Source organism: Lingula anatina, chromosome 2, assembly GCF_051362555.1.
Source record: "Lingula anatina isolate TDL-2025a chromosome 2, LinAna3.0, whole genome shotgun sequence".
Lineage (NCBI taxonomy): Eukaryota > Metazoa > Brachiopoda > Lingulata > Lingulida > Lingulidae > Lingula > Lingula anatina.
In genome coordinates this window covers 36,055,096-36,069,635 of record NC_141768.1, presented here as the reverse complement: position 1 = coordinate 36,069,635, position 14,540 = coordinate 36,055,096, and the positions used below count along the sequence as shown (strand labels likewise).

Here is a 14,540-nt window from a genome sequence, read left to right as displayed (position 1 = left end):
TAGAAATTGTACCAAGAAATTGTGTGGAACTACCATGACAGCAATATTCAAATACCAAAATAATATTCGTTCCTTGATTTAGAACCTGCTGGACTAAAAGTGATATCTGGACTGTTTAAAAATGTTAAGATCAACCTATAACAGTTTAAAAGTTGTATTACATATGTGTAGTAGTATTTGTGGTTCCTCTTTGCATGTACTTACAGCATCTCCAAGATACATGTACTTCCAAATGCTCTCGTGTCATTACTCGCTGTACAGCATGTATCATTATTTAAACACTGTACATTTAAATTAAGCAAGCTATATAATGTCAACAATAAATTTTTTCAACATCTTAATCAGATATTTGCTTTGTTTATATACCACCATATTGGCTGAACATTTTTAGAAAACTGCATCACCAAAGAGAGTTTTTTTTGTGTTTGAAAAATGAGTTATGTTGATCTTTTCTACAACCACTGTTAATAAAACAGTTTGTGACTTGTACTTTTATTTACTCTGCTCATTATTAAGTTGAAACAAAACTGTAATCTTGATATTGAGTATGATAAGGCAATTTATTGAGGTACAAAAAAAAAAAAAAAAAAAAAAAAAAAACTAACACTGATATAAATGTAGGGTTAAAGCTCTACTTAGTCTGATTGTGGCTACAATCATAGGCTACAATTTTAGTCCTATACACTCATGAGCATGAAAGCTACTTGCGGATTAGGAAGGGCATACCAGTATTCCAAAATCGTGATAAATGGCCATGTTCCAGTGACTACCATAAGCACCAAAAACCATCTTTATCATAAAGAATTCAGAATGATACAGATATATGCCATTTAATACTTGGAAACTATATTCCAAAATTACATGACAATAGCCCTGCAGTGATGCCTTTCCTTGCAGGTTTTTCATTTAAAACATTGGAGGTGAGCCACTGAAAAACTGTTTTGCCACTGGCCAACTGCCTGATTGATAACTAGATGACAATCACATACCCAAAAGTCTTATATTGAAGCTTTATATCTATAAAAACTATTTAAGCATTGGGGAAATAGGACAAGAACAACACTGGGTATACAATGGTTTATTGCAAGCAGTGCAAAGATCCACTTTCACTTTACAAATATAAATTAGCAGGATAAAATTTCACAATCAGATTCAGGAAATATATTTTACAAAAGAAATCACAAAATAAATAGTAGATAGATATCTGCATAAACTATACACAGCTAAACTGTAAAAGTTTCAGGAAGTCAATTCAGAATTTGCTAAATTTTCAATGTGTGCCATCTCAGTATATATTGCACTTTAATGGGAAAGTCTTCTCACTCATGTAATTGCTAATTATTCCAAGCAGCAGCAGGCTATTCAAAGGCTCTAGTACTTAAACAGCTCAAAATACATTGTTATATATATACTATCTTAGTATTAGTGAGGTTACTCAGGGGCCACCCTAAATTTGCCCCAGCCATGGAAGCACTTGGTAAATCTCTGGTTCTCTTTGTTTTTAAGGGCAAGCAACAGTTTTCTTGGTTTATCTGGTTGCTTGTTCCTCATGTGCTGGACATAGACCTAGAATCATGAAATTGTCACATAATATTATTCTTGAAGTTGTTATTAATTTTACATCCAAGGTTGACAATACTCAACTATGTGAACATATTTACAGCAATATTTGTAGTTGACTTAGTAGTAAATGCTCTGAGTAATCTTTAATCACAAACAACAGACTTTATTTTGACTGAAACCTTTCCACTAAAGTAGTGTAAGTAAGCCTCCCTGCCCACCTGTGCACTCTTGAAAGCCAGCTTGATTTCCACATCACTGGTTTTTCTACCAAGCCACAAAAATACTTGTTCACCATTGTCTAAAATCATGACATCATCATCAGCAAGGTCATCCTGGAAAGAAAATGAGAAAGATTGCAAATTATACATCAACATTAGATACCATGTAATATTAATAGGAAAATCATGACACACTTTATAAAAATATACCATATTTCCATAAGCATTAAATTAAACGCTCCCCTTGCTAAACATAACAGAATTAAAACTGTCTGGTTTGTTTTTCCAGTCTTTTGCCAAATAAGAGTTACAGCAGTCTATTCTCCACTCTTCCATTGTTTCCAGCCCACTACCTTCTTCCACCCCACCATAAAATCCTGGATCTGTCATACAGAGTAGATAATAATAATAATAATAATAATAATAATAACTCATTGACAGCATACCTGGCAGAAGTCTGAGCATTTCTCAGAGACTGTGAAATAACCTTTCTCATTTGAGCACCTGAAAAGCCTGGCATATTTCATGAACTCTGCTGTCTGTAACAAAAAAAAAAAAAAAACAAAAACATTATGATTATTATCATTATTTCTGTAAATAAATCGTGTCAAAATTTACTTGTTTGCTTTGGAGTTAGTCCTCATTTCAGTGACTGAATTTTGCTCAACCAGTTTCAATGTAAAGAAAAACATTTTGAAATCACAATACCATGAGGCAAAAAATGTGATGAAAACATTCCATGTAGTATTGTAGTAATATGGTAACTATACCTTCTCATAAGGCTTCTTGCCTCCAATTCCAACCCAGAAGAAGTTCTCTGGCTCAACACCTTCACAGACGATTTGTACTGTGTATGTTTCCTAATATAAAGTACCATACACAATTAATACAGAGAAACTTCTCCCACATCGGGATTTCTAATGTGAGTTCATTATGTGAATAGAACTTTATCTTTTGTAAGCTGATAAACCCATCCATGGTCACAGTGTTATATTAAAACAACAATTTCATCTCACTAACAGATATATTTAGGATAGTCCATATACTTCCTTCTCTCTCCATACTTCACATAACATATCATAAATATAAAGCTTTACTGCATCAAACTAACATGATGTTTACAAGATATTTACAACAACAACAACTCACACACACACTTTTAAAGAACCAATATCACAACAATACTCAAAAGTATAAGAACGTACATCAAACAGTTCCCTTGCTATTTCCTCTGCCAGTTTTGCTTCCTCAGGGTCACTCTTTCTTCCTATCCAGACATACATTATACCCTGCATGTCATCATTATCAAATGGCACTTTCAGCAAGAAACTAAAATCAATAGAAACACAAAGTAACTCATTTTTCTTTTAAATTGCTGCATTTCTTAACAACCTTAAAAGGATAATAACTCTTCGTATGATATCTATATTTCACAATAAAAACACTGTGAACAACTCATAGAAATATAATACATTCTGTTTTACCACAAAAATGGCAGTTATAGCTATTATTCTGATATCTGAGCTTGTCTTCAGATCACGTGACCTCCATTGATGGCTGTACTCAGTTATAATCTCTTAAGAGATTTTAACAAAAAACCAAACTTTTTAGAAAAAAACCAGGGACTAACTTAGAATGTAAAAATGGATTCATTAACCATTGGTAAGTACGGGAATTGTTGTTGACTCCAGGAAAATTCATTTTTTGGCCAAAACGAAGAGTTATTATCCCTTTAATGGTGGAAAGTTAAATATATTTTATAATTCTTATTTGAATATGAATTGCACACGTTACTAGCAATTTTACAATTAAATTAGACCCTCTGTACTCGCGAAAAATCTTTTTATATCAATATTCTTTTAAAAGAACTTACCAGAAGGAAGAATTGAGATTGGAAGCATCGACAGGAACCTGTAAAACAGAAAATAAAATTTGTTTCTTTCTCTAAATGGTAAGGAGTGCATCTACATGATTTGTAACTGTTTCATTTATTTTATTTACTTAGTTATCTATTTATTTATTTCAATATGCAAAGAATTTGATTGATTACTTTAGACTATTTTTCATGCTGATCAATACCTGAATGCATCTTGTAGCAAGGGGGCTGCCGTTGGCCCTGATCTGATACAATTCGACATTTTCTGGTTCCTCGCTGTTGGGATTCCTCTTGCCTTGGTGAATCACAAACTTCTTTTTGAAGTGAGACAAAAACTTCAGGTTTTCTTGTTGCTGAAAGAAAATAATGCAGAATCAGGAAAAGAAGAGAAATTATTAAAATTACTTTACAAATGTAAATCTATTCCTTAAGAGTCATTTCTGTCTAGTAGTTCAGGATAACTTACCTGATGTGTTCTAACAACCTCCAGTTTGTCTCCAAAGAGGGCTTCAAACTTCTTCTGCAAACTGCAATTAAAGTCACCACTTGTTAAAAAGCCACTTATAATCAATATTGAATAAAATTATTATAGACTAATACATAAACTGAACTAAGACCTTATCAGTACATAGCTGTCATGTGAGTCAAGATATGTGTCACAAATTTTGGACACTTACCTTTCACACACTTTGCAATAGGCAATGTATTGGAAAGGAATGATATCGAACATGAATATAAAAATCTGCAGAGTTCATACCTGAAAGTGAAGGTTAACCACCCCATGTTCCCAGCATTTCTTCCCTGCCAAAAGTACACTACACATTTGAAGTCATCCTCGGGTTCCTCCTCCTCATTGTCCTCATCCCCTGTGCCCTCTGGAGAGTCCACAGGCACCCAGTACCGACACAGGAACACATAGGAATCCTCACTGTAGAAGTGACCTGTTAAATAGCAGTTAGAAATTAAAATAAATTTATAAAACTTCTCCAAAAGGGTGTAAATTATCCAAGGAATTTCTTCCAGCTGTAGCCTAAACCATGCTTCAGATAAAATTTGTTCTTGTATTATTGCAATTGTTATTTTATTATTTCATTAAGATTTACCACAAGATGATAAGGATAGATTTAAGAGTCCTGAACATATACCTTTGTCTAAAAAGAAAAACATAACATTTTGTTTCAAACAATTACAAACTAACCCAATTCTTCATCTGGCAGCCTCACAAACTTCTTGCCCTCTAAAACAAAGGATTCCATGCCATCCAAATCTTCATTCCATTCTTCCATCAGCTGTTCCTGATGAATAAAAACAAAACATTTTAGGTATTTTTATATAAAAAAGATACTGCATGATCTATTTATGTAAAATATGCTGCTAATTCATTCAGGGAACAACTGCATATTCTCTGTTATAATTTGTTACTGGCCCACTGGCAGGCAGATTTAAATTTAAAACTGTATACTCCACCTTTTCTTCTTCCAAGTCTCACTAGTACTACAACTAAAATGCCAGTCTAAGTGCCCTTTACTTACTGCCTCTTGGTTGGACATTGGTGGCTGTCTTGGCATGAAAAGAGCCGAAAGGTCCGTCTTAATCTTGTCCCTCTCCATAATGACTTTGAGGTCAACTCCCCTCTTGATTACAGACTCTGAAGTCCTGGTGTAATCCACTGCGATAACATCATCCCAGCCAACAAACTTCATCTTGAAGAGTTGGGACTCAGTGCTGAAGGATTGTATTTATTTTGTCAATATTTCATAGTTTTCTATGTAGCATGAGAATGGATACCTTACAGAAATTATAAATGACATCGTTTTCATTTTTATCAATGCTCCATCATAGTACTCTAGGTATGTTGTTTCTAAAAACTCTTGCATATGGGTCAAATTCTCAATATTCAAGTTTTACACCCAATTTCTTTACACTATACTGCTATCATTTATTGCCTGTACCATCACTTTGGTATCAAGTTTAATATCACAGAGAATGTTAAGCAAAAACCTTATATTTTTTCAACCATAGGAAAAATATTTTTAATAGAATACCCACCCATCTTGACATCGCGTGACTCTTGTAAATGATGGTCTGTCTAACATGCTGCATAATTCTTGTGACAGCTTTAAGGCTGCAGCTCGTACAAGACGTGTAGACTTCTTTCCAATCCTATGTGAAATATAACATGTTTTCAATATTGTACTGATACAGCAGCTAGCATGCCTTATTTCTATTCCAAATGACTGGGAAATTAATATTAAATCAATTTACTTTATTTTCTGTATACTGTGAAAGAACTGACCACTGACAAAACATGGACAATCATTGATGAACACAATACAAGGATATCTATATTTCTAAATTTCAATTCCTCTTACCAGATAAATACATCAGAATGGCAATCTAAGATGTATACATTCTTGGTCTTCAGCAGGCCTTGTACTAATTTCTTATGGGGAACTTCAACTAGAAAATCAAGAGATCAGATAAATAAGAATTGAAAACAATACACACTTCAAAAAATTTAATGTAATGCCACAGACCAAAAATATGATTCAAAATTTCTTTACAACAACCACTAATACTAAATGGATGTACTTTGCAATGTTAAGCTTAAGAACTGCAAGAATAAGCACCTAAGACAATAATTAAAAGTACAGCCATGAGAATTATGAACAAGGGTAGAATTCTAATTATTTTCAACTCCCCCTCCAAGGCACATTTTGTTGGCTTCTTTTCCAGTGAACGTTCCCCCCGCCCAAAAAAAAAAAAAAAAAAAAAAAAAAAAATGCATACCTTGAGGCAACTCCAAGTATCCCATTCCCAATCCCACTTTATACAGCTTAGGAACAGTAGGCTTCCAGTCATCTGGGACGATTTCCTAAATAAAGATAAATGCACGAGTTTCAACTCAAGATGAAAAGCAAAAATGTTTTATATTTCCTTTTAACAATCTGTAGATGTGTCTGTTGCCATCATTTGGGATTTTTACCATTTTGTTAGTTCTCTTGTTTGTCAAGAACTCTGAGAACAAAACTGACAAAATGGGGATTTAGTTGAAACTATAAGAAGATTGAGGAAATATATCCACCTGCAGTTTCTAGTTTACAACAGCAAAGAATTCCTTCACTAGGATAAGATACCAATTTGAAAGCTGAATAAGTTGATAGAAAGTACTGTAAGACAAATGATCACTTACTCTAATGCCCCTAACTCCTGGTGGACCTCCCAAAACTTTCCAGAACTCAGGACTCTCAAATCCTGGGGCAAACATCAAGATTTCTGCCTTGTTTTTCCTTTCATTCTTATTGATTTTTTCAGCTACAAGCCTGCAAATTATTAGTACCAGCAGTGCAAAATAATCACTACAAAAAAAGTAAACAATCTCATGTATCAGGTTATTTTTTTAAATACCAGGTTGACATGGCACTGCGCTGTTTTACAATACTGACACTGGCACAGACCGAACCATGACATTGTTAAATAAAAATTAAATAAAATGAGACCAAATTATTCTCTGAAAAATGCACTGACAATACTTTTTAATCTTTATATATTACTTGCTCAGTCATTTAGAGACCTTAATACCTTGTTTTTGTTTTTGTGACATTCTTAGCTTTGGGTCCCATCCAGATATAAATTTCCATCTTGCAGTCAATCATGTAAACAAAACGGGGATCCAAACAGTTGACATGGCAACGCACCTAGTAAAGACAATGTAAGACAACATAAATCATAAATCAACACATAGGTTTTAAAACACATCATCTATGGTTATACTTCAGCAATATACTGCAATGATTTAGCAGTGCCTCATACAATACAATACAATACAATACAATACATAAGAAACTAATATCAAAGAAAGGTTTGTGCAAACATGGTGGACTGTCACTGACCCCATTTCCAGTCCGGTCTTTAAATAAAAGTAAACCGCTTCACATCCATGCTCAGTTTTCATCCAGGTATACATATATGCATGATCACAATTAATTTGACTTAGGAGAACCTTTAGAGCTAGTATTCCATCTAAGAGGCAGGAAAACTTTCAGTGACTTGTACTGCAAGAATGGTGTTGAAATAAGATTATCTTATTTTCATATTCAAAGAGCAATAACACTTACTGGTTCAAGATGCACCGTCTGTGTTCCTGACACTCTGTACATTCTTGGGTCAAAGATCTGTAATGCAAAATATAGTTCAAGAGATGTTTAACTTTCACGTACACTGAAATAAAAAATAAGAAGCATTTAGAAAACAATCAAAATGTTAACATTAGACTAATATATATAATGATGCAATGTTTAAATATAACAAGAAATCAGTACTAATTTGTTTCCGAAGAATCAACAAGTCTTTCATAATGAACAAAACTTTATTCTTCTCTTTTCATCCAATCAAAGAATTGTTTGGCTCAAATCAAATAGACCTTTACACACATTCTTTTTAAGTTTAGACTTACATTTTCTTCCACTGTAAAGAACCCACTGGCTGTCCTCCCACCTTCAATGTAGTGTATGTCATTTTCAAAGAGATCCATGAATTCATCAGACTCGTCATTCATTTCCTCACGTATTGTCCGCCCCTCAGCACCCAGCAAATTACGCAGATTCACTGAGTGGATAGCAGAGCATGCCTTCTTGTCCAGCTAAACAAGAAAATAAAACAGCATGCTTGTTGTAGTTTTATACCTGACAGTAAGTGAGGAAATTACTAATATCACACATTTTATTTATAAATATTAGATGTTGGCACATATTTAGTGTTGTAACATGCCTCTGTGCAATATCTAAATTGTGATTTAAAGAAAGAGTTAAAACAAACAAAATATAACCATTGTAACACATGAAAAGATGCTCTTACCGATGCCTTCTCTCCAATCCAATAGTAGATCTCCCAGTTCAGACTACTAGTGTCATCAATATAGGTTTTCAGTATAATGTAACAGTCTGCTTCATAGAACTTTCCATGGAAGGCTGAAAATTTTATTATTGAATTTATCTGAGGGTCCATATTTTTTTATGATTGATATATAAGTTATTAATATTAGCAACAAGTGTCCAGACATTGGATATTGGTGATATGTAAAATTCTAAATGCTTACCTTCATCTAGTTCTACCGGCAAAAAGTTCTCAATCTCCCACACTGTCAATCCTGCAGAATAGAAATGCAAAGGTATTAACACCAATATTAAACATGCCTATGTATATACAAAAATTCTTATCATACAACTTTATACATAACTTGAATTTATAAAACAGAACAAGAGGATTTAAACATATTCTATATTTATCAGATTTGATATATCATTTATTACTTTAAAAAGAATTGTTACCTGGAATTTGTCCTACATCCTCTTCAAAGATCTCACTGTAATCCAAATGTGGTTTCTGGAGGTTCTCATCCCATCTCTTTGGTCTGTAAAACAAATCATCAACACCATAAAATCCTACTTTTTTATTTCTTACAAAACCCAAATCATTTCCTATGTTTTGACATTAGATCAAAAAGTTTCCCACTGCTCTATAAAACTGGACTTAAAACAATAGCCTATACATACTTTATGGGCTCTTTTTCTTCTTCTTTTGATGGAGATGATTTCTTGTTTTTGTCCTTGGCAATATCTCTCATTCCCTAAAAGACATGAAGTTACATATGTAGAGGAATTATTATACATCTTATTTTATCTACACACTAAAAATATTCTCACAAAAACATTCCATCATCAAGGAAATAGTGGTTTTTAAGAGGCTTTTTCCAAATAACTCACCTGCAATTGATGAAATCATGTTGAACAAGAAAGTCCACACTTGACACATGGGGGAGGATCTGTGAAATGATATACTTCAAAACTTTTTTTAATGTAGACAAACTGGTAAAAGATTGATCTTCTAAAATATCATGCACAAACTGTATCTGTATCTACCTTAAGCACTTGATCTGAGCTTTTGCCTTCTCCAGTATCCCTTCTTCTGTGCAATCTCTTTTTCCTTGCAACTGGGTCTTTATGAGCTATAAAAATTATACATAATCTGGCAATTCAAGATACCAAATGCAAATAAAAAAGCAATAATGAATAAATAAAACAGGCCCGTAGCCAGCAATTTCAAAAGGGGGGTTCTTTTTCTGAAAAAGTGGACCTTTTCCCATGAAAACTTCATGTACCTAGATCAAATTTTACCCAGAGTGGACCTTTTCCCAGCAAAAGGGGCGGTTCTTTCGAACCCCCCGAACCCCCCCTGGCTACGGGCCTGTAAAATAAATAAATATATTAAAATAAACAAATAAAAACACCACATTCATGTAATCATTTATTGAATACATACAGCTAAATTTGCATTATATTTGAAAATCCATTTTTAATATCTTATCAAAATACTTAAATTTTAGATGAGACTATATGATAAAGGTTTGTTAAGTTTATTTTGCCTCCCATACTTCAACCAAAATAATAATAATAATAATAATAATAACTCTGACTCTGTGTAATTTAATTGTACATCCACTTACGTGGTGTCTGGCCTGTAGGAGTTGTGGGCACAGCACCAGCCAGCTTCAACTGGTTGTTAAGCGAAAAGTCAATGTTGTAATACTCAATACCACTGCCAACCTGCAGTTCTTTTGGCTTGGGAGGCATTTCAATGTCAGGGTTGTATCGCACGTCTAATTCCTAAAAATATTACTTACACCTATAAAATTTTCTGACAAAAAATTCTTTGGGAAATGTTTGTAAAGTACTAATCATAACACTCAGCATCTGTATTATAAAGAAGTGACAAGTAAGAAGTCGATGATGGGTAAATTATCATCAAATCTCTTTACCTGCAAGTCTGTGAGGAAGTGATATGCATCTGGCAGAGTTATCAGCCTATTGCAGTTTAAAATCAGTTTCTTCAGCTTTGTGCATCTATAAAAATAAAAAAAAGACATAATATGGATTACCAAAAACATCTAGCCTTGAAATTACGTTTTGTTCCGACTAACTTAGGCTCTCTGTCAAGTGCCTCAGGTTCTTTAGCTCATATTACATGACTAAAATATTAATCATTTTGAAAAAAAATCTAGTCTTCATACCTGCACAGCCCTTCAGGTATCATTTCAAGGTTGTTGTTTGCTGCACTGAAAACCTCCAGTTCCTGTAGCTTGCCAATACTAGCAGGGATCCCCTCAAAGTCCAGCTGGTTGCAGTTCAGGTAGAGCCGCTTCAGTCTGGTCAGTTTACAAATTGATGCCTGCAATGAAAGTCATTTACATTACTTTACGTTAAGTATCCATCTTTGGTTTAAGTCAAACCTGTAATTTCGGATCCCCCCCCCTTTCTTTTACAAAAATTCTGCACCTTTTTGTAATCCTATTTAAAAGATAATTAATAAGCATATATAACTTTAATACTTTTCTTTAAAATTGATAGCCTTTTCAGAGTATACAACAATAAACACTCACAGGTAAAGCTGTTAACTTGTTTCTTGATGCATTTAGCACTTCCAGTTCTGACCAAGAGTCTAAAAATATGATTATCATGTTATATATATTAGCTCCTAGACATAGTATCACAATTTCATCAGCCCACAAAAGTCAAATCAAAGCATTACTATCACAAGATGATCTATTATAAACATACAATTCACCTCATCAATAATCCATGTAAATAAGATCATAATACAAATCTAGGACATATTTAAAATTCTTCTCAAAACTAAATTTTCACTTTCTTGATATCAAAATCTAAATATGGCAAGAACAAGTAAGATTTGTTTAAAGCTTATAAAGTGGATCCAAAGATGTAAGATTTCATCCTGTTTTTTTTTTTTTTTTTTTCAGACCACCTACCTACAAGTGAAGACAATTCAGTGATGTTGTTATCACTGATATTTAATCTCTTGATAGATAGCAGTTTGTAGATAGGCTCTGGAACCTTTGGCAGGTCATTCTTGGATAGATCAATATCTTAAATTAAAATAAGACGGATGTCATGAAATATTGCAACCCATGCACTGTAATTTCAGAAAAGCAATACTACTATGATGCTTTTAAGTATATATTCATCTTGCCATAATTTACATAAAGTTTTTGAATCTGGACTTGTATTATTTGAATTAATGACTGATTAACAAGGGATATACAAAGTTGTCAACTCATAAAATGCAAGTCCAGTGACAGATTCCAAAGCCGTATTTATATACAAGTTTATTTTCAATGAATGAAATTAAAAAGATTAATGAATACTTCCACCAAAATGCTATCTGAAACAACCTATTTTGTTTATAAAAGTAAAAGGTTCGTTACCCGTGAGATTTTCTAGAGTATCTACCCCTGAAGGAAAATTTCCCAAAGTTCTTTGTGTGTTTCTCATGTGGAGTGTTTGAAGTGAAACCATGGCTGGAAGTTGTCTGAATTCAAAAATCAAATTTGTTAAATATTTCACATAGATTGAAATATAAAGTTCACTATAGTTGGCTATGATTACCTATCCTTGCTATAACATTCAAACAAAATCATACAAGAATTATTTCTTCAACATGCACTGTAAATGTACAGGAGGCTGTTATATGCTTACTGCATACCTAAACCTTAATTTCCTTGTTTGACTATTTACATTTTTTTCATTATCAAAGACATCATACCTACCTAAGTTGAGCATGCTGCAGGGGATTATTGTTCAGAATCAATGTCTGCAGATTTGACAGTCTTCTCATCTGAGGTGGAAGGGTTGCTGTATAAAAGAAATCGATATATCCTAAACCCCAATTATGCTTCAACAGCTATGCAAAGAAATAATACAAGTTGCTTTAAATTTTAAATTTTCAAAACTTGATGAAACACTGCTACTGATTGACCAAACACATCACAATCTTGTTGAAGGTACTGAAATTCTGTCTACTTACTCAGTTGATTGTCACTCAAATCTAAATGAACAATGTCTGTGAGGTTGATAAATAATGGTGATGGGATAGACTCGATTCTGGAGATAAAGAAGAAAATAAATCATAAAATATTAGACTCGATTCTGGAGATAAAGAAGAAAATAAATCATAAAATATTATAACTGTAATTACTTCTGAAAAAAACAGTTTTCCAAATTTTTATAATTCTAATTTACTTTCTGTTTTAAATCATAGTCATTGGTATAATATATTATCTCTTTTCATTACCTCAATGATAACTTAAGGAAGTACTTACTTGTTGTGACTTAGATTCAAGACTAACAAGCCTTTGGCAAGTTCTAAATCAGCAGGAACCTCTTTCAGCTGGTTGTGACTAAAATCCTGTAATAATTACAAAAAGCTTACACTTACCCTCTGAAAACTAAACTAAACTTCAAAATATAATTTATGCACTTGAGTGTACAATTATTTTAGAGTTTTAAATTATCTTTTAAAAACCAAAATTGACTTGATAATTCTGGTTTTCGTTCAGGTGGCTATTCTACCTCTTGAGATTGAAAACTGAGGAATTTTTTTCATGAAAAAGATTTGGCAAAACTTGAGGCAGAATCGACCTAAGTTTTCCAATTATGTGACTTAAGGAAGGAGGGTATTAACAAGGACATCTAGCCATAAAAGAGACCACAATCTGCTGGTACAGGACATCTAAATCAGGTGGCTGAGATGCACACTGGCTTAACCCTTGCTTCAGACATGTTATGGGAATAATGCTATAGGAACAGATACTTACAAGTGTAGACAGATCCTCTAGACTAAAAATGTCTGTTGGAATCCCTGTATTTCTCAGGTTGTTGTACCTGCAGTTGATCACTCTTAGACATGGCAGGTCAGAGAGTTCGCCATGAATGCTGACCAAGTTGTTTCTGACCAGAGAAATGTGTTCCTTAAGTAAAAAAAAAACAATGAACATAATCACGAGTCAGAACATCAAGATTGATTTATAGGTTTTTGCTTGACATTTATCTGTTAATACTATGCTTAGAACTGTTTACTTTATAAAAAAAAAACTATACTTGTAATTACTGTTGATGTGAGAAGTTCAAACCATTATAATCAATCAGGCATCTCCAATAAACTTTCATTCCATATTTTATTTGTTGGTTATGTTATTTCATGATTCAACAAGCAAAATCCAGTACATATGTTAAAATTAAAAGTGATAGTAATGCACTGTATATTTGGAAAATAGCATTAATCAACTACATGTACCAGGAACCAATACCTAGTACAATGTACAGTACAATGGTTGAATACATTTTGTCTTTGACAGCTTAAACATTTCAACCCAACATGTCAACAGGCAGTGCAAACTTACCAACTTATTGAGATTCGAAAGTTCATCTGGAAGTTTATCAAGATTGGAATCGTTGACATAAAGCCACCTCAATCCAATCATATCAGCCACATCTTTGGGGAACTTTCCTTCCTGAAAAAGAGCAAACAATGGAAATGCAGTCTGACGCTGCGGCTCACTACTGACACTAGTTTTTACATTAACTCGATCCCCACCCTAAAGTCTGTGGTCCTTTAATTACATGATTAGCCATGCTTCTGCTTGCCATAAAATGTTAATATTCACTCAATCGGCTTAATTTAACAGATTACACATTACGTTAACATTAATAACGTTATTAGTTTGATCTGCCTTAGTGGGTGTGCCCACTTTTTATCACTTTTTATCATATGTAAGTAAGTCTGATCTCAAAAATAACAACATCACGTTGAGCAATAAACCTTGATGGTTTATTTCAAATCAAAGGGATTGTGAAAAAGCATCATACCTGGAAATCATAGCCACTAAGGTCTATGCCCCTCACAAACGGCAGCACCCCTGTGGCTGCCATTTCTCCAACCAACACTTCTGCAAGTTAAAGGTTCCTAGTGTATTCTTTTATTATTAGGTTATATGTAGCAATTGTATCAAATTTTATCTTGTATTAATT

General features: G+C 33.3%; 1 protein-coding gene across 1 annotated transcript; it reads right to left on the bottom strand.

The window, feature by feature from the left end:
- Positions 1–1,062: 1,062 nt before the first annotated feature.
- LOC106174978 (protein flightless-1 homolog) lies at positions 1,063–14,456 on the bottom strand. The gene is made up of 35 exons (XM_013556768.3): positions 14,379–14,456; positions 13,913–14,023; positions 13,328–13,480; positions 12,833–12,918; positions 12,538–12,614; positions 12,281–12,365; positions 11,939–12,042; positions 11,483–11,599; positions 11,096–11,154; positions 10,727–10,884; positions 10,475–10,559; positions 10,163–10,322; positions 9,579–9,664; positions 9,213–9,286; positions 8,988–9,070; positions 8,756–8,806; positions 8,515–8,627; positions 8,114–8,299; positions 7,776–7,832; positions 7,240–7,355; positions 6,851–6,980; positions 6,448–6,532; positions 6,030–6,117; positions 5,707–5,820; positions 5,190–5,382; positions 4,856–4,952; positions 4,415–4,598; positions 4,124–4,184; positions 3,861–4,010; positions 3,655–3,692; positions 2,987–3,110; positions 2,552–2,641; positions 2,228–2,320; positions 1,782–1,895; positions 1,063–1,566 (listed from the first exon to the last, which is right to left on the bottom strand). Exons 1-35 carry the CDS (start codon positions 14,439–14,441, stop codon positions 1,432–1,434), a joined length of 3,720 nt encoding a protein of 1,239 aa, XP_013412222.2. The 5' UTR covers positions 14,442–14,456; the 3' UTR covers positions 1,063–1,431.
- Positions 14,457–14,540: the final 84 nt, after the last annotated feature.